This window comes from Mustela erminea, chromosome 7 (assembly GCF_009829155.1).
Source record: "Mustela erminea isolate mMusErm1 chromosome 7, mMusErm1.Pri, whole genome shotgun sequence".
NCBI classification, from domain to species: Eukaryota; Metazoa; Chordata; class Mammalia; order Carnivora; family Mustelidae; genus Mustela; species Mustela erminea.
Window position 1 is genome coordinate 89,110,176 of NC_045620.1, and position 20,283 is coordinate 89,130,458.

Here is a 20,283-nt window from a genome sequence, read left to right on the forward strand (position 1 = left end):
GGAGTGGTTTTTTTTTAAGATTTTATTATTTATTTATTTGAGAGTGAGAGAGCAAAGGGAGGGGCAGAGGGCGAAGGAGAGAATCTCAGACAGACTCATTGATAAGCAACGAGCCCAATGCAGGGCTCAATCTCACGACCCTGAGATCATGACCTGAGCTGAAATCAAGAGATGAATGCCCAACTGACTGAGCCACCCAAGAACCCCTGTTTCCTTCCCTCCTGAAAACTTGGAAGAGTGCCTAGTACATGGTAGAGGCACAGCAAATAATTCTGGGTTGCATGAATATTGATAAAAAGTTGAAGTCTTCCAGGAGACTTCATGGTTATGAATCTTTAGACATTAAAGTAACACTGAAATATATAAATCAAAATCTATTAGAAATATGACATGACAGGATGATAAATGTAGGTAAATGTCCTACATGGGAGAGTTAACACAAATCCCCCTAACGAAACTGACTAGTTGTGTAGACAAAATATAAATGAGGATAAAGAACATCTGAAAAATGAAAATCACAAGCCTAATCTAATAAATATGCCTGTGGAACATTTATAAGAAGTGAGCAGACACTTTTTTACTGAGAGATAATCTCAGTAAATTTCCCAAAAGTGGGACATATTAATATTGGCTCCTACCCTTTTTTGCATAAGCTAGGAAAACCATAAAACAAAGACTAGAAATACATAAAAAGAAAATGAGTCCATCCCTATATATCTATATTGCTATAGATGCAAAAATACCAAGGAATAAACCATAAGGAAATAAAATCCAGTAATATATGTAAATTTTAAAAAAATGTAAAAGTACTAGAAGAAATACAGTAAAATGTGATTTCAGTTCTGCAGTAGAGGAGTTTCTAAGGTTGATAAAAAGCTAAGAAGCCAATTCTCATTCTAAACTGAGCTGGCAGAAAACCCAGTCCCTGGAAGAGGGGATGGGACCACAAGAAGAGGCTAAAGCCAGGGATATGGCATCAAAAGTTAACAGTTGGGAAATGAGATGGGGCTAGCCATACGACAGGAAGAAGTCTGGGGAGTGGTTTAAAGGCCTGGCAAAACCCAGCTCCCGCCCCATCTGCAACAAAGGAACTGCAAGGAGTATCTAGGATCACTATCACTTCTTGGGAATTTGTACCCCCTGTATGATATCCCTGTAGTTTGTGTTAAACCCCTGCTGTTTCTCAGTGACTAACTAAATGTTCATAGCTATAAAGCCCTTTAACAAAGATATGTTTATTTCAGGACAGAAGGGACATTGAGGAAGAAGAACCAGTTCAGGGAGAGAAGAGGGTGATGGCTATCACAGAGACAAGTAGAAAACTTCCGAGCACGCAGTCAGTATTTATTGGGGACCTGCTGTCTCACAGGCCCATGCTGGTTGCTGATGGGGATACAGAAGCACAGCAAGCCTTTGGCCTTGAGGAACCCTTGATCCCACCAGGTTATGTGATATAAACACATTTCAGGGGTTAAACGGAAGGACAGAGCAGGAAACACAAAAGGCCAAATAAAAAGACCTAGAGAATAAGCTGGGTTCAGAGGTTCACAGGCATCAGGTGGGGAGGGTCCAGAGTTGGCAGCGACGGTGACCCCCTCAGATCTGGCATGTCTCAGGCCACATGTTGGCTGATGGGCTTCTTACAGACCCAGTTATAGGGGGTGTCACAGCGAATGTCATTCCACTTCTGCTCAATATGAACACAGTCTTCAGTCTGCCCATCCCAGGACTGCCAGTTGTCTGGCTGGTATCTGCCCCAAAACCTAGAAACAAGAGGGCTTTATTCTGCCAGATGAAGAAAGTGTCCCTTCCCCCCACTATGGCATAAGGAGCTGAAACGCCATGATTCCCTTATCTCCTGGAGGAGAGCTGGGCTCAAGGGTGCCCTAAGTGTGGCTCTGCTGACTGTCTTTATTTACTGAGGATCAAGGGACAGGAAGGGTATCTGATGCTATAAACCCCCACCCCATAATTCACATTCAGAGACCTTCTAATGAAGGCAGGGCCTAAAAAGGGTATAGGACAGGCAAAAAACAGGGGTGCCTGGGTGGTTCGGATGGTTAACCGTCTGCCTTCAGCTCAGGTCATGATCTCTGGGTCCCAGGTTCCAGCCCTGCATTGGGCTCCATGCTTCTCCCTCTCCCTCTATCCCTCCACTATAATGTGTTCTCTCTCTCTCTCTCTCAAATGAATAAATAAAATCTTAAAAAGTATAGGCAAAAAAAAAAAAAAAAAGAAGAAGAACAATAGCACAGGAAGACCCACTCGTAGTCTCCCTGCCAACATCAGGACATATCCTGCTCTGATAGGTCCTGTAGAGGGGCCTACACAAGGACCACAACATGCCCACACACATCACACACATCATTTGTACACACCTATCACACATACATCACATACACAATTGTACATCCACTCTATACACATACCACTCCCACATCATACACGTATATCACACACACAACACTAGCACTCACCAGGCAGGAATCCACACACAAGACAAGGACAAAGAGTCTCTCCAGCCAGGCCTGCCCCGTGTTCCTGGGATAGCACCAGACAGTGCCGGCTGGACTCACGCTCTGCTCTGGGCGGCATTGAATGGTGTCCCATCCACCCAGCGCCAGGAGCCCTCCTTGCCGCTGTCAGTGAGGCCAATCCAGTGGTGAGAGGTACTCGTGAACTTTACCAGAAATGCCTGCAGAGAAAAGGAAGTGTTGTTGGAGCCTGTGTGAGGAGCTGGTTCTCCCAGCCATGTGGAAAAGGAGGCTAGGCTGTCCTCTCCCTGGTCCTGGGTCATAAAGCCCACTCCTCTGTGCCTTGCATGGTTCGTCCAGGATTGAGGGCAGGACCACGGTCCCCTCAGAGAAAGCCCAGCTTCTCCCATGTTGACTTGATGAATGTGGCTTCACTGAGATGAAGACAGCCTGGCCATAGTTTATTAAAGAGATGTATTTTATTTTTAAAAAATTTTAAAAGCATGTCTTTTGACAGACATACAAGACCAGTCTCAGGAGAACCACAAAGAATGAGCAGTTCCATGAGTTGAAATGGACCAAACCCATTATGGTCCTTTGACAATAACCCTGGTAAATTCTGGTAAGGACCTTCAGCAGATGGGCCACTGGGGTCTATAGTGCCTTTGGCGGTCCTCAGATTTCTACGTCTGGCTTTCCCGAGAAAGGGAAAGCCTTTGTGGGCCTTCCACGGCCCTTGGATTCACTGATGTTAATATGAGGATTGACAACTAGAGTAGCAGCTAAAGGGAAAGTGAGGGGTTGGGGAGGGAAGTTATACTCCCAATACTTTAAGGGCAGTCACCCAATGCTAACCTCCCTTTGCCCTTCCTCACTGCTGACAGCTGTGGGCCTCTGGGTGTCTCGCTCATTCGTGGAGGACATCATCAAGGTTTGCTGTCAGTGCTTCTACCTGCAGAGCAAGATGCTTATGGGAACTCAAACATCTGTTCCCTGACTGACCTAAGAGACCAAAGGCCTCTGCCCTGTCCCGCTGCAAGAGGAGGAAGGCCAAGGCGCCAAAGTCTGGGTGGTCCTGGGTGTGGGCAGAGGTCTCGGTCCTGGTCCTGGGTCCATATCCCATGCCAAGCCCATGAACATCACCCCAAGGCTTCACTCTGACCTGCTCCTCCTCAGAAGTCACCGAGGCCAGGTGGGCTCCCTGGGACACACAGAACTGTTCAGCCTCATGCCAGGACTTCTTGACGTAAGAAAAGTAATACACACTCCCGCCGTAGACATGCCAGCCCTGCAGGATCAGCTGAAGAAGTTGATCTGGAGCAAAGGTTGGGGACGAGAGAGAACCAGGGGCTGGTTGCAGATGCCCAAGGGCTGCCCTTCCTGACCTCTCCTGGGACAGGCCACCGAGGGTTGCAAGCCCATGCCACACTCAATGCTCAGTACTCCAAGGGCAAGGCCTGGGAGGCTGTACCCCCAACCTGAAACTCAGTTCACCAGGAAGCCACTCAGGACACCTGGGTGTATCCCTCCAGGGACCCTCAGAGAGTTTTGCTACCCAGACGAGCCTTTCTTTCCAGACTCCTGCTTTCTGGCTCCACGACCCTCTCTTGCCACTCACGGCTCCCACCGGACAGTCTGCTGACCTTGGTTCCCACCATCTCCCTGAGAGACTTTGCAGCCATCCCACAGTACAACTCACTTCCTCCCCTCCATCTCCTTCGACGTCAGCTGCTGTCCACACCCAGGACCATCCTTGGGACCTGATCTACCTGACCTTCTCATTTCAAGCTCTAAAATCTCATTCTGTGAGGACAAGCCTCTGGTGCTCTCAGCTCTCCCATTCCTTCCCACAATCACACCCTGCTTTTTAATATCATCTGCACCACAGCTGTTTGAAATGGTGCCACAATAGACTTGCTTATTCATTCATTCATTCTTTTGTTCAACATCCACATCTCAATGGTATTTGACTTCTGTGAACCAGGGACTATTAAACAAAGATCAGTAAGACATGATCACACCCTCAGGGAGCTTACAGTCTAACAAATGAGACAGAGGTGTAAGAAAGGCATTGAAAAACTTTCATGGAAGACCATGCACATGTTAGAACAGAGCCATAAAAAGAGGGGGTGGTCTCTGTCACCTGGGCTGCACGTGGCACTCAGGAAGGACACTCCAGGTGAGCTGTCATTTGAGCTAAGTCTTAAAACACTGAGAAAGAGTTTGCCAGGTGGTCTGTGCCAAGAAGAGCATCCCAGGCAGGAGGAAAAATTAGACACCAAAAGGGTGAAGGTGTGAAACAGCATGGCATGGCCTGACCTGTCCAAGCACTTGGGATGGTCAGCGCATAAGGGAGGGGAGACGCACTTGGACAGCTTCACCAGCACTCTTATCGTCCATCTCATGTGCAGGAATTTGGAGGTTTTTTTCCTCTCTGAGCATTGGGGAGCCCTGAAAGGTTTTAGGAAGTATAGTAGCGTGCTCCAGATTTGCACTGTGCTAATAGCAACCTGGTAATGGTGTGGGGACTGAGCGAGAAGAAGGTGATCCTAACCAGGCCAGAGACACCAATCAGAATATCATTGCAAATATCTCAGTAACGATGCTGAGTGTGGAAGCCAGTGGTTTTCAGAATGTGGTCCCAGATTATCAGCATCACCTGGGAATTAAGTAGAAATGCACATTCTCAAACTCATCCCAGACTGGCTGAATCTGAAACTGTGTCTTAACAGTTGGTGTTTTAACAAACCCTCCAGGTGATCCTGCTGCGTTCCAAAGCTGAAGAACCAGTAGTCTAAACTGAGGATTGGCAAACTGCAACCTGCAACCGGCAAGCAACCTCTTTTTATAAATAAAGTTTTATTGGAACACAGTCAACACCCTTCAATTTGCATCCATCTTTGGCTGCTTTATTGCTACAGCAGGAGAGATGCTGCAACAGAGGCTGTTTACCCAGAAGCCCAAAATATCTACTATTTGGCTCTTTAAGAAAAAGTTAAGCTAATGGCTCTCAGTCCTGACTGCCCATTAGAACCACCTAGGAAGCTTTTTAAAAAATTCTATGTCCACACTGCATCCCAGACCCTCCTCACTGCCCCCCCCCGAAAAAAGCCATAGTTCTGGAGGTGGGTCCCAGTCATCAGTATAAGTAAAGCTCCTAGGGTGAGCCCAATGTGACAGACAGCAAAGAAACACGGGTCTCTGCTAAAGCAGTAGGTGGACATGGGAAGGCACTAGGAGGACAGCAGGGGGCACTGCAGAGGCATTAAGAAGGTCAGACATCCAGGCTTCTGACAGACCCACACCAGGAGTCTCATTTTTTTTTTTTTTAAGATTTTATTTATTTATTTAGAAAGAGAAGACAGGAGCAAGGGGGAGGGAAAGAGGGAGAGGGAGAAGCAAACTCGCTGCTGAGCAGGGAACCCAATGCAGGACCCTGAGACCATGACCTGAGCCAAAGGCAGACGCTTAACCAAATGAGCAAACCGCCCCCCTTTCACCCTTAGCACCCTTAGCAAGAGACCTCCTCTACCTAGGAAGAGACACCTAGATCAGCTCCCTCAGTCTCCTGTTCCCGCATCTGCAAACCTGGGTGAACACCTACTGCCCCACCTCACCCTCTCAGCCTCAGAAGTTCAAGTACTTAATCTTCCCAGCCCTTCAAGGTCAGTCCCCCAGCGGCTCATTTCATTCTGCTTCTCTGTCTCTCTCTCCTCCCACCACCTCCCTCTTCGCTGGTTCCTTTTTCCCACCCTCAGATCAAGCCTATTCTCTTAATCTAGAAAAACCCTCTTGAGGAAGTTCACCAAAATGCGAGCAGTGGGCTCATAGAGAAAATGTAGAGGGGTGCCTGGGTGGCTAAGTCGGTTAAGTGCCCAACTCTTGGCTTAGGTTCAGGTCATGATCTCAGGGCCGTGGGATGGAGCCCCATGTCAGGCTCTGTGCTCAGGGCAGTCTGCTTGGGATTCTCTCTCTCTGTTCCTCGGCCCCTCTCCCTGCTCGTGCTTTTTCTCTCCCTCCCTCTGCCTCTCTCTCAGATAAATTAATCTTTTCAAAACTGTAGAAATATTCATGGAAATACAAGTGGTTATTTTCTCATAATTTTCTTTTTCAATATCTGCACATTGTCTATAATCAATATGGACGTTTTATAATGTAACTACCAGTGACACGCATTTTTTAATCCCTCCCTCCACCACGCCGTCCCCCCACCTCAGCCTCATTGTTCTCCTTCACTCCTCAGCCAAGGTCCTTGAATGGCTTGTGCACCTGATCTCTCCTTCACATCCTACCAAGGGTGGTCTGGCCTCCAGGCCACACACTACTCTCCACTGGAACTTCATTCCCAGTGACTTATAAATTGCCCAGAGTCAGTGGGTGCTTATTGGTTATTTTATGTGACCTCTTAGGGACTCACCAGAACTAGCCACTTCCTTCTTGAAACTCCCTCCTTCCTGACTTCCCCAGCTGCCTATCTCCTAGTTCTCCTTCTGCCTCTAAGACTGCCGTCCCTAGTAGTCTTCTTCAAAAACACCTCTTTCCCCTCTTGCCGCCTGAAAGTTGACTTCCTGTTTCTGCCCTCAGCTTCCTTCCCACGAAGCATTTTATCTCATACAACCTCCCGCCACCCCACTCCCACCGCCACAACCTGAATCCAATGTACCCAGGACTCCCACAGCTGCGTCTGGAGCCAGGGCCTATCCCCTACACTCCAGATGGCCTGCAGATGACAGCCCCCCAAGGCATCGCAGGCTCAGCCTGCCCAAGTCTCACTGCTCTTCTCCCTTCTTTTTTTCCCTCTCAGTATGGAGACCCATCTGATCAGCCTTCTTGAAGCCCTCCAATACACCCTCATCTCCCAAAGGATAAAACCCAAACTCAGAGGCCTTCCACATCCATGTGGTGTCTCTCCAGTTCTGCCTAGCTTCCTAGCATAGTGACTTTCAAAGTGCAATCATTAACCCATTCGTGGGAAGTATCAGGGTATTTTTTTTTAAGAACAGATTATAAAATATCAGAGTACATTTGTGTGGTAAAACTTTTGGCTTTTGAAGTGTGTGTGTGTCTGTGTGTGTGTGTGTGTGTGAGAGAGAGACACATAATTATACCAGGCCACAATATAAAATGAATTTCAGGGGCGCCTGGGTGGCTCAGTGGGTTAAGCCGCTGCCTTCGGCTCAGGTCATGATCTCAGAGTCCTGGGATCGAGTCCCACATCGGGCTCTCTGCTCAGCAGGGAGCCTGCTTCCTCCTCTCTCTCTGCCTGCCTCTCTGCCTACTTGTGATCTCTCTCTGTCAAATAAATAAATAAAATCTTTAAAAAAAATAAAATAAAATAAAATAAAATGAATTTCAGGTTTACATTCAAAACAGTTTGAAAGCTACCATAGTGGTCCCTGCCCATTAGCCTCTCAGCCTATACCTCATCACTTGCCCTCTTGGCCATAGTCCAGTCAGACAGAACTGTCTGAAGTTTCCTGAGCCTCATGACTTCACATCTTCATGCCTACGAACCTGCCATCCTCGTGCCCTACTTGTTTGGTAAACACCTACTAGTCCTTTAGGACTCAGTTCAAGGGCCCTCTTCTCTACAGAGCATCTTTTGATCCTTTCTCCTCCAGAAGGTTCCTCCCCCACTCAGAAGATCCCTTTTATATACCAGAGGACACTGACCTCAGCAAGTCCTTCTCTCCCTTCTTTTTGTTCCTCTCCACCCCAGTTCCTAGATCTCCCTCTCACATAGCACCTCTTACGCCTCCCCACCTGCCTTCCATATATCGTTCGTTTCTCATGTGTTGTTTTGTCACTCTGACCAGATGACAAGCCACTTAAGAGCAGGACAGCTGCCTTATGTCACCTCCACTGCTGCCTAGGCACATCAAGCCTATTTGGGGGGCTTCAGCCCTTCTCCAGCTCTCACCCTCCTTCCCAGGGGGATGCATGTTGTAGTAAGCAAAAGGCAGGGGCATCTGGGTGTCTCAACTCAGTTAAGCGTCTGCCTTCGGCTCAGGTCATGATCCTGGGGGCCTGGGATCGAGTCCCGCATCAGGCTCCCTGTCAATGGGGAGCCTGCTTATCCCTCTGCTTGCCACTCCTCCTGCTTGTGGTCCCTCTCAATCCTTCTCTCTCTCCCTGTCAAATAAATAAATAAAATCTTTTTTAAAAATGTTTTTAAAGTAAGCAAAAGGCTGAAGGGACAGAAGACTCTGCCCGTCCAGAAGACTGTACCTCCCAGGCCAAGCTCTCCCATCCCACTTACTCTGGGTCCTCTGTAGCTGCTCCTGGGAGCCAAGGGCCACACGGACTGCCTCCAGACGGCTCTGCTCCTCCTGGATTTTCGTAGTTAGTGTTTTGGTGTTCTCTAAATCCACTTTTAACTGCCGGATATCAGCGCTGGCCTTCCGCAGACTGCTCTCCAGCCTCTGGATCTTGGAACCTAAGGCTGCAGCAGTCTTCATCTCTTGTTTTAGGGTCTGTATCTCTCTGCTGGCATTTTTCAAATACACACCTAGTACCTCAATCTTGGGATCTAGGGCACTGGCATTTTCAAGCTCTGTTTTTAATAACTGGATCTGAGCATCTGTCTGCTTTAGACTGTTGCTGGTTACTTGGGTCTGGGCAGTAACAGTTTCCATATCTCTTTTTAACAAGCGAATCTCTTCCCCAGCCCATTTGGAATGACCTTTTAGTAACTGGATCTCAGCGCTGGTGTTGTCTAAACCGCCTCTTAGAAAAGTCTGCGTCTGGGAGTTTAAAGCACTGGCATTTTGTAGGCTTCCTTTGACCCTCTGGAGCTCAGCACTGGCTCCTTCCAAACTGCTTCTTAAAACCTGACTCTGGGCCCTTAACTCCTGGACACCAGCCAGTTGGCCGCTCAGAACTTGGATCTGAGCATTAGCATTCTTTAGACTGCTGTTCGCCCACTGGGCCTGGGCATTTGCCATTTTCAGCCCTGCTTTCAATATTGCAATTTCAGCATTGGCATTTCCTAAGCCTCTGCTCAGCATGTGGAGCCCGAGGCTGGCGTTTTCTAAACTGCTCTTTAAGAAACTGTGAGTCTGGAAATTTGAAGCGTTTGCCTTTTCCAGATCTCCTTTCAGCTTCCGGAGATCCGCACCGGCCCCCTCCACGGAGCTCCTCAACATCTGGGTTTGGAAACTCAAGGTACTGGTGTCCTCTAGAACGTCCTTTACCCTCTGAATGTCAGCACTGGCATTTTCCAGGTGACCACGGAGCACCTGGATCTGAGATCTGACACTGTCCACTCTGCAAGACAACATCTGGATCTCTGTGCCCCAGGTGCTGGAATTCTCTTCATGGCTTTTAAACATCTGGATCGTCTCTTGCAACCATGCCACCCAGTCAGAGTGGTGGGGATCTGGAGGGAGGAAATTGACAAGGCAGCCACAGAGGCCCATTACATAGGCAAGCATTCATAATATGGGCCAACCATAGTGTTCTCATGTCTTCTAAGGGGTATGTCTAAAGCGCAGCCCTGGGTGCTCCTCAAGGAGGAGCACTCCTCCTGCTCACCAGAGCCCTGGGAATGGGTCACCTCAGACTGTGGGCCAAAAAATAAGATAAAGGTGTACTTAGCTGTGCCCCATGAACTGAGCAATGAAAGGACTGAAATACTTGCCTACTATAAACTAGCTACCACTAAGAGTCGTGCTGGTCAGACTTGGATTATTTTGCCCTTGTAATTGAACTTGAAGGTAACTGATGAAATCATTGAGAGCTGCTGAAGTTTAACTCCACTGACATTTCACCATTAAATGGTGAAATTGACAAAGAAACTAGGTATGCATAAAGCCGGCGTTTAGTCTTCCACTCACTGTATTTGTACACCAAGCACGAAGCCTCTTGATTCAACTCCTAAAAGTGGAATAGATGGCAAACATAGTTCTCGGATCACAAATTCCAGAAACTAAACAAAACAGGTACCTGTAGAGGAGGCCCTCTGTTCAGTCCCCACATGGGGCTATGGTGGAGGCCCTCCAGGTGATACTGGATCCTGGAGTGGAAAGGGCCTTTTGAAGGGCTGGCACACCCAGTGTTACGCAGAGCAGAATGTTTCCCACAGAACAGTGTGAGGATATGGAAGAGCTGAGTGAAAGCCCCGGGTCATCGCAGTCTTTCAGAGAACTCACAGCCCCTTTCAATCTGCATGATTGTTCCCACCAACCCCTCCTGCAGCTGGTCCTACAGCACCTTTTGCTCACCTCACAAGCTAAGTCCTTACCTCAGACATTCATGGTCTAAGACTCTCGATGCCAGCCTTCTCTCAGGAATTCTTCAGGGAGAAAAATCCAAGTAGGCCGGGACCCTTTTTGGGAGAATCCTGCCCTATTCCTCATGCTCTACCCAGGTCAATGTAGGAGGTCTCAGGCACTATGCTGAGGAAAGGCCAGGTGGGACTAGGTGGCCTTTGAAGATATGAGAAGTTCAATCAAATATTCTGCCTTGCCAAGGTAGACAAATACATCAATGGAACAGAATAGAGAATCCAGAAATAGACCTACATATATAGTGATGATTGATTTTCTACAAAGACACAGAAGTAACTCATGATAATCTTTCAACAGATGATGCTGCAACAATTATATATCCACACAAAAAATAAAAATTAACTTCATGCTTCACACTGTTAATATAAAGCTTAACTCAAAATTAATCATAGACTGAAATGTCAACCAAAAAGTGCAAAATTTCCAGGAGGAAACATAGGTAAATGTCTTTGTGACCTTGGGATAGGTTTCCAATATGAAACCAATAGTACAATCCATAAAAGGAAAAAAAATGATAAATTAGACTTTATTAAGATTTAAATCTTGTTAGGAGAATGAAAAGACAAGCCATTAACTGAGAGGAAATATTTGCAAATTACATGCTGATAAAGGAGCAAAAAGAGTACATACCGTAGGATCCTTTTCACATAAAACTCTAGAAAAAAACAACCAGTCTGTATTACTGCAAGTAGACAGGTGGATGCCTGGGGATGAAGAGAGGAGGGGCGAGGGAAGGATGTCGGAGGGCACAAGGACACTGTGGAGGAGGAGGATGAATATGCTCATTTTCTTGACTGTAGTGATGGTTTCACGGGTATACACGTAAGTCAAAATTTATCAGAGTGTACGCTTTAAAGATTGTACCTTATTATGTGTCAACTGCACCTTAATAAAGCTGTTTGGTTTGTTTGTTTGTTTGTTTTTAATAAAAAGATCGTATCGTATCTTCTTGTGAGAAAACTGGAATCCGTTCAGAGGCATAGGAGGCATCAAAAGAGAGGCTCCTCCTAGGGTCTGGGCATCTGAATGCCCCAGCTCCCCCACTCCACCCCTACCTCCCTGTGGCTACTCACTGTGGGGTTCCACAGGTAACTGTCCAGTTGTGTTGTCATCTCCAGGAATCATGGTTGGAAACTGCTGGAAGGAGGCATAGGACTCCAGTGGAGGTCTTGGCTTCTGTAGAACTGAGACACCCATTCCTGGGTCAGCATACTCTCTGCACTAAGGCTGGGAGAACAGGCTGCCCCACCCTCGGTCAGGGTTCTAGAAGGAGGGAGATGCCCCCCACTTCAGACTTCCCTTCATGGGCCTCAGCTCTTGGGAGTCTCCCCTTGGACGGGGGCCTTGGTTGAGTCTCAGATAAGATCTGGTTCAAGCCTGGGGCAAGAGGTAGAATGACTCTTCTGGAAGCAGAGGGTAGGCAGCTAGCTTCTGTGGGACCTTTATACAGGAAGACAGAGAGAGTCAGTGGCGTTCAGGTCACCTAGGAGCTTACCCACAATAAAGAGAGCCACCAGAGAGAAGACAAGAGTCACAGCCATAACTGCCAGGATGGTCTGAACAAGCCTTGGCCTCCTGGGTGCTTCAGGAGCCGCTGCCACAGAGTCCAGCCCTGCAAGGGAGAAGCCAGTGTACAGGAGGTGTGTCCTATACAGGCTGGATGAGGCCGGCCCCGGGCTCAGTCTCCTGGACTATCTGAGGGGTATGAGAACACTGGCCATGCTTAGCATGGAGATGGGAAATAAAGCACTTGGAAGTGTTCACCTGCACTAACTGGTGGTGTGGTAGCAACTCAAAGGCAAAGAGAAGACCACAGAACCTGAAGGAGGGGTGCAGGGCATGGACCCCAGCATGGAGGAGGGCAGCAAACATGTAGTTTGCGTGAAAGAAGAAAGGAGGGAGATGGGAAGGGACAAGGCAGGAACCTGACCTCTGGGTCCCAGGGCCAGGCTTGCTCTTGAACCCTGACCAGAGCAGGACTCACAGCCCTTTTGGACCACTGCCTCTCCCACGGGACTGACTGTCAGTGTTGGAGTTCTCCTCTGCTGGGGTCAGAAAGCCCTGCCTGGGTGTCCTAAGAAGAGCTACACCTATTGAGTCTGGGGGTGTGATTACGGATGAACAGTGTACAGCAGAATCCGTTCTAAGGCAGAGAAACACCAGCCTAGAACCCCTGAGGCCTGGGGGTGGGGCAGCCCAACATGCAGAGAGGGGACCAGAAACCAGGTCCCTCCGAATTCAAAGTTTACCTTTCCCTTGTCAGTTGCCATCTCCAAGGGAAGGGGTCTGGGGAGGTCTCCTGCAGAGACTGGGGTGTGCCCCAGTCTCTCTGTCCTCACCTAACTCACCTTCAGCTCTTGCCTATTTATTCTGGAAGCTGAGACAGGGAGGAGCTGAGCTCTGGCCTGCCAGGCAGGACTGACAAGAACGGCAAGGGCTGCGAGACCAGAGAGCCAGTCCCTGAGGAAGATGGGGTGATGCCTCAGTTTTCTCACCTCGGAGGCGCAGGGAGACCTTCTGGTTGTCTGTAAAGAAGTGGACCCCATCACCATTCATCTCTTCCTTTACTCTCCACCACTGCTCCCTGCCACAGGCCCCTTGCAGGCTGCGTACTGGGAAGTAAAGCTGAGTTCCTTGGGACTTATATGGCCCTGAGTAGGAACTCCCTCTCCTGCTGACTCTGCAGAAGCACCTCAGCAGGGTCCTGTCCTTCCAGGCTCCCAGGCGCCAGTCTGCCCTACCCTCTTCCTCTCTTCCCTGGCATCAGCACTGGCCCTCCCCTCAAGCCCTGACCCCAACCTCCACTCTCCAGAAGAGTCCCCAAAGCTAGCCTCCAGAGCCACTCTGGAGGGGGTCGCGGGGATCCTTCTCAGCTTTATAGAAAAACATCCTTGTGACCTGTGGCTGACCCTTAAACCTAGCCCCAGAGCCCCTCAAGTAACAGGAGGTCAGGTAAGGAGCGAGCTGGGTCAGTGTAGGAGGTATCTGGAAGGGCTCAGGTGACTCTTGACCACTTAGGACCACACAACTGGCAGGGAAAGGAAAGGGTCTGTTCTAGACTAAAAAGTGTATTTGGTCTTTGTCACAGTTCCTTGGAATTTCCTAAGTGACAGGACTACCTTTTATTATTCACAAAAAGACCCTTTTGAGCATACCTGAGTTTATGATAATGAGGTGATTCAGCGTAGGCCTCTAGATCGTTTCAGGATGGGAGCAGATCTCAGAAAAACCAACCCCCCACCCAGGACTTCCAGGTAGGAGAGGGGGCCTGGAGATGGGATTATGAGAAAGATTCAAGCAGTTTTCAAGGAGTTTCCTGGTTGCTGAATATATCCACCTGCCTGGAGAGTGTCACATCCCAACTGCACAGGAACAGAGTTTCCATTGCTCTGAACTCTTCTGGACTCTTGACCTCACCCTAGGTATTTCTTCCTCTGGCTGTTCATTTGTATCCTTTACCGTAAACTATAATAGAACGCGTGGTGTGTTCCTGGGTTCTGTGAGTCATTCTAGTGAATTTTCAAAGCAAAGGGGGGTCATGGGAGCCCCCCGATTTGCAGTGGGCTGTGCAGAAATTGCCTGGAGACCCCACTTGCAGGCGGCATCTGAAGTAGAGGCCATTTTGTGAGATTGGAGCCCTTAACCTGTGCGGTCTGTGCTAACTCCAAAGTCATTGTTAGGACTAACTTCAAGTGTAGGATACCCAGTTGATGTCAGAGAATTGGTTGGTGTCAGAAAACAGCAAGCAGGACCCAACTTGATCCAATTTCGCACCTCTAGCTGATTTCATCCACGCTCCCTTGAGTTGATCAGGTTTGAGACTAACTGAACAGAAACTGACGGATACGCCAATGTGCTGCTTTGCAGTGAGACCCTGTGACATCCCTGCTTCAGGGCGTTCCTGCTGTTTGTGAGCCCGGACTTAGAAGACAGGGAACTGAGGCATCCTGGTGGAGCCACGTGAGCCCAAAGTCCCCAGCCCCCAAGGGGGTAAACCGCTGAGCAGAATCAATACTCCCACTGGCTGGCCAGTTCATGACCAGAATCCATTCTCCCTAAGTCAGTTCAAAGTTAATGGTTCCTTGGTTCTCCAGTACTTCAGATGGTTATAATCTTATCAAAACGGATCACATTTCCTTTAACTCATAAAAATCTAATTATATATTTGTCCCCTATCTCACCAGCGACCCACTGGCAAGATGTCAGTTACTGCCTTGCAAATGGCTTGTGCCATCCTTCTTGCGTGGTTTCTTCCCAGTTTCAATCTTAGTTTCTAGTTTCCCACTTCTCCTGTTCTGACAGCTTTTTCCCAAATCCCGGAGTCAGCCTCCCACAGGCCCTCCGACTGCTAAGAAGCCTGCAGCACCACTGAAGTGACGGAGACACTGTCCTGCGAGTGCCTTGCTGCGAGTGCCTTGTCCCAAGGTGGGGTTGGGAGAGCAGCTTCTGCCCAAGAAGAGCTTGTGTCACGGAGGCCACTGTCAACTTGGCCAGCGGTTAGCGGAGCGCACAGTGGGTGTGCAGGGTGAGGAAAGGGGTGGTTGCCTACACACAGTTCATGAGGCCGTGTGTGTGCACATGCGTGCATGCGTGCGTGCATGTGTGCTTGCATGTGTGCGTGTGTGCATGTGTATGTGTGCATGCATGTGCACGCGTATGTGTGTGTGTACGTGCGTGCATGTGTGCGTGCATGTGTTTGTGCATGTGTGCATGCGTGCATGTGTATGTGTGTGCATACATGTGCGCACGCATGCATGTGTGTGTGCGTGCGTGCGTGTGTGCACGTGTGTGTATATGTAGGTAGAGCATCCATGGAGGCCTATTACCTCCTCTCCACTGCAATCTGACCTGGGAGGAAAGGACACAGGAGGAATCTGGAGGCACCCATTTCTGGACCAGTCAACAGCTCTGCCAAAGACCCCAGGAGTGTCTAGCAAACCCCTTCACCTCTGTGTGAAAGGAGAGTTGCTTGAGGTCCTTCCCCAGAGGCCCAGAAGAGACCCAGGGGTGGCAGAAGTAAAGCAAGAGACCGCTTTCGTTTCCATTTCCCCACAGTCAGGAAGGGCCCAGGCCAGGCCCACTCAGGAGCTGATTCTTCCTGGAGGCTGACAGCTGAGGGAGCCTCAAAAGCAGAACTGGAAGGGTAGAGTCTGGGCCAAGAGATGGCATAGTCCTGCAGATGTGGTTGTCTCAGGCGTGACCAGCCCAGTCCCTTCCCCTTCTTCCCTGTCCCCATTCCTGTCCCACCCCAGGCTCCCAGCTCTAATTTCTCCTGTAAGAACACCATCTGCCAGCAGGAAACACCAGGAGGCTGCTGCTACATCCTTGCTGGGAGGTTTCTCTGTTCTCTGGCCAGAATAAATCATATGGATATTTTATACGTTAATACCAGAACTGCTCATCCACTGGGACCTCTTATACATTGATTTTTCCTGACCTACTAAAGAGCACAGGGTCACACTTCTAGAGGTGCAGACACCTAGCTGCAGAAGCGTTTCTCTTTCTTTTTATTATCTATTTGAGAGAGAGTGAGCAAGAGAGAGCATAAGCCAGGGGAGGGGCAGAGGGAGAGGGAGAAGGACTCCCCACTGAGCAGAGAGCCTGATGTGGGACTTGATCCAGGACCCTGGGATCATGACATGAGCTGAAGGCAGAGGCTTTACTGACTAATCCAGCCAGGCACCTACAGAAGCCTTTCAGTCACCCATTTTGACCCTTAACAACACAGGGTGGTCAGCTGCCTTCCAGGGAGTAGCCAGATCCAGCAGTTTTGAGGAAAAGGGGAGACCTGAAGCCTGCAAGCTGGGGCCCTCAGCAGCTGAGAGCTGACACTCTGCTGTCTTTCGGCATCTCTGCAGGTCTTTATCTTGAGAATAACCCTTCCCTCCTGCTCAGTCTATCTGGTAACGGGGAGGCTAAGCCCATACCCAATTCCCAGGCCCAGGAATGAGTGTGTGGCTTGGTCAGCATAACCCATCTCCCTGATTTCCATTATAGCTTTAGGGATGAGCATGTCAGTCAATGCTGGATTTTTGTTGGAACTATTGGGAAAGGGACCACATCCCTCTGAAGCTGCAAAAACCAGGAGGTTGTAGGCAAGGAGCTACCCAGGTCGCTCCTGGGGAACATCTGCCTGGCCCTTGGTGCTAAGCCAATGCGGTCAGAGGGTAGGGCTGGAGAGAGGCAGCTTTGGGGCAAGATGTGGACATCCAGCTGCACGAAGTGTCCCAATGTGGCATCCCATAGCAAATCCAACAATAGTAACAGTGATCCCTCCCTTCACAGGCCCCGGGGCTCCCGCTCACCCAGCTTCAATTCAGTTAACCTTCTAACTGTTCTCCCTGCCTCTAGTCTTGCCCCCCGCAAGTCTTGTCACCATATTGCATGTATAATGATCTTTAAAAAAAAAAAAAAATTAGGTATCCACATACACATTCCCTTGCTCCCTCAGCCAAGGAGAAGCAAATACCCCAGCTGCAGTGGCCACACACACAGCACCCAGATCTTGGTTTCCAATATCATTATCCGAAAAAAGGAAACCAGGGCTCTTTGGAGAAATGGCTGATTCTAGGACCAGGGCAGGACATATAAAAAAGGCACCCAGAGTATCTTGTGTCTGGAAGTAAAGAGATATAATAACAATAAAAAATAATAACAATAAAAATAGTGTTTATTTTTGCCAAAAAAGACACAGGAGCTACATAAAAGAGTGCCTACTGGCCCAAACTGGAACCATTTAAGTAAGAAAATAAAGTTGTATTGGACTATAACCCAAAGTATAAAACCCATGAATCCATCCTGATAAAATAAATGTCTGAATAAATAAATAGATAAATCTCCCACACAGAAAAATTGCAAATAATTTGTGTGGCTATTCCATCTTCAAGAAACTAAGGTGTAACTCCCCAATTCTAAAGTGTGGGCTACACACAGTGATTGCTATTGTCTGAATGTTCGTGTCTCCCTCCACATTTGTATGTTGAAGTACTAACCCCCCAACTGGATGGTATTAGGAAGTAGGGTCTTTTAGAGGGATTAGGTCATGAGGGATTAGGGATTAGAGTGGAGTCCTCATAAATGCGATTCACACTTTATTAGAATAGAGGCCCCAGGGAACTTGCTCACCCCTTCTCCCATATGGAAGGACATAACAAAACACAAGGAGTCTGGGACTGGGGTGGGGGGGAAGGCCCTCACTCCAGCATGCAGAAGGGCAGGTACCCATGAAGGGACCTCACTAGAGAAGTGGGCCCTGAATGTGGGGATTAAGTGAGCCAAGACCACAGGACCCTGACCCAAGGCATAGACTCCCAGTAAAAGTATATCTTCACTGACTCAGGCTCCTTCTGTTTGGAAAAATGACAATGGGGTGGAAGGGCGGGGCTAGTCTTCTCATTACATCCACATGCACAGGATCCAGGAGGGTCTGGAAGGCTGGTCTGGATCTAAGGTGGCACCAGGAAGCCCCGCAGCCAGAATCCTTGGGCCTTCATTCTGCTGCCCTCCCCTCTGCAGCTCAGCTACTCTCTCCCCTGCACCGTTCTCTTTTCCCTGCCAGATATGCCAGGTGCTCTGCCTTTCTACCCCATAGTTTCTGCCTGTCCCTCGTTTCTGCAGGTGCTCCATGATGGCCCTAGCAGCCCTTCTTTAAGTCAGGGCCTTCCAGCTAGACTTCCCTGTTAGCAGCCTCATCCCCAGGGTGTTTCTACCCCAAATTCTTTCCCAGAGAACCGGTCAGAAGGTCCTGCTCACGTCTTCACACCAGGACCAACCTCATTCTGAATGCTGCCTGTTCACCCCAGTGGTGGGGTGAACGCAGTCAATTCAAGCTACGGTATCAAGAATACTATAGACGAAGAGGCTTACACAAGGAACACTTGCTTCTCACTGTTCTAGAGGCTGAGCAGTCCAAGGTCAAGGTGCTGGCAGGTCCAGTTCCTGCTGAGAGCCTTCTGGTTTGCAGACTGACGTCTTCTCATTGTAAACTCACCTGGCAGAGAGAGAGAGGCAAGATCTCCTGTCTATTTTCATAAGAGCATGAATCCCAACGTGAGGGCTCTACCCTTGGGACCTAATTCCTTCCTAAAGTCCCCACCTCCTAACACCATCGTGCTGCAGGTTTGAATTTCAATGTCCAGGTTTTGAGGGGACACAACCCTTCAGTCCGTAGCAGTGAGGGAAGGATCTTGTGCCCTAAATAGTGCAAGCTGACCAAACAGATAGCATCTAACACTGAACAGATGAGACTGACAGTCGTTTCTTAGTCACATATCACAGTCTGGAGGAGGAGACACCACATACGATGCAGGTGTCCTCGACCCCCACGGCGGTTATACCCGTGAGCAGAGGGAACCGGCAAGGACTGTGGTAGGCAAGCACTACAGTAACCAGAAGATACAGTGGCCCTGATTCTGCAAGAGGACGTGATCGGCGTGTTGGAATAGATTCCTGAGTTGGCGGGCAGGTGGGTTCGTGGAACCCAGCAGGTTTCAAGTTGGGTGGGATGCAGCTGGTGCAGTGGATAGAGGGATTAGCGAGGTAGGGTGACTCTCTGATGAGAACTGGCTCAAAGATGTCACAGCAGCCCATGAAACTGTAGACCTTACAGTACAAGCTTCTGAATCAGCTGTCCCGGTGACAAGTGCCACCTCGGGAGGCAGGCGGAATGGGGAGCAGGGCCACACGCTACTCAATGTGGCAGCCCAGATGTCAGGACTAACATGGCAAGTGGGAGAGTGAAATGGAGAGCAACACAATACTTGGAAACCCAGTGGGAGAGCTTCCTAGAAGCAGCTTGTATTTAATTTCTGTACCAGCTCGTGCTAGGACCGGAGAGCCAACACTGGGAAAAAATAAAATTCTTCCCTAATTTTCTGCTTGGAATTCAAAGAGCAGGAACAATAAAATCTCTCTCTCTCTTTTTTAAAGATTTTATTTATTTATTTGACAGAGAGAGAGAGAGCACAAGCAGGGGGAGTGGCAGGCAGAGGCAGAGGGAGAAGCAGGCTCCCGGCTGAGCAAGGAGCTTGATGTGGGACTCGATCCCAAGACTTTGGGATCATGACCCGAGCCAAAGGCAGATGCTTAACTGACTAAGCCATCCAACCGTCCAACAAAATATTTTTTAATGACGATGTAGAATTCTTTCTTGCCTACAGCAGCCACACTGGCTCGTCCATCTTCTCTGCCCTGACAAGCCCGCGCCCTCAGACCTCAGCAGTCTCTGGAACTGGCCCACAAATGCTCCTGCATGAACACAGCCGCTGCCTGACCATCCCTTACCCATTGCCATAGTTTGAAAATCCCATTTGGGGCGCCTGGGTGGCGCAGTGGGTTAAGCCTCTGCTGTCAGCTCAGGTCATGGTCTCAGTGTCCTGGGGTCAAGGCCCACATCTGGCTCTCTGCTCAGCAGGGAGCCTGCTTCCTCCTCTCTCTCTCTGCCTGCTTCTCTGCCTACTTGTGATCTTTCTGTCTGTTAAATAAATAAATAAATAGTTGTTTTTTTTAAAAATCCCCTTTGT

At 49.0% G+C, this 20,283-nt stretch overlaps 1 protein-coding gene across 1 annotated transcript; it reads right to left on the reverse strand.

Annotated features, from left to right (window-relative positions):
• Positions 1-1,329: 1,329 nt before the first annotated feature.
• On the reverse strand, positions 1,330-13,388 carry CLEC4F (C-type lectin domain family 4 member F). Its single transcript, XM_032352389.1, has 7 exons — positions 13,258-13,388; positions 12,258-12,374; positions 11,836-11,946; positions 8,734-9,852; positions 3,637-3,788; positions 2,577-2,695; positions 1,330-1,763 (listed from the first exon to the last, which is right to left on the reverse strand). Exons 1-7 carry the CDS (start codon positions 13,316-13,318, stop codon positions 1,613-1,615), a joined length of 1,830 nt encoding a protein of 609 aa, XP_032208280.1. The 5' UTR covers positions 13,319-13,388; the 3' UTR covers positions 1,330-1,612.
• Between the last annotated feature and the right edge of the window lie 6,895 nt (positions 13,389-20,283).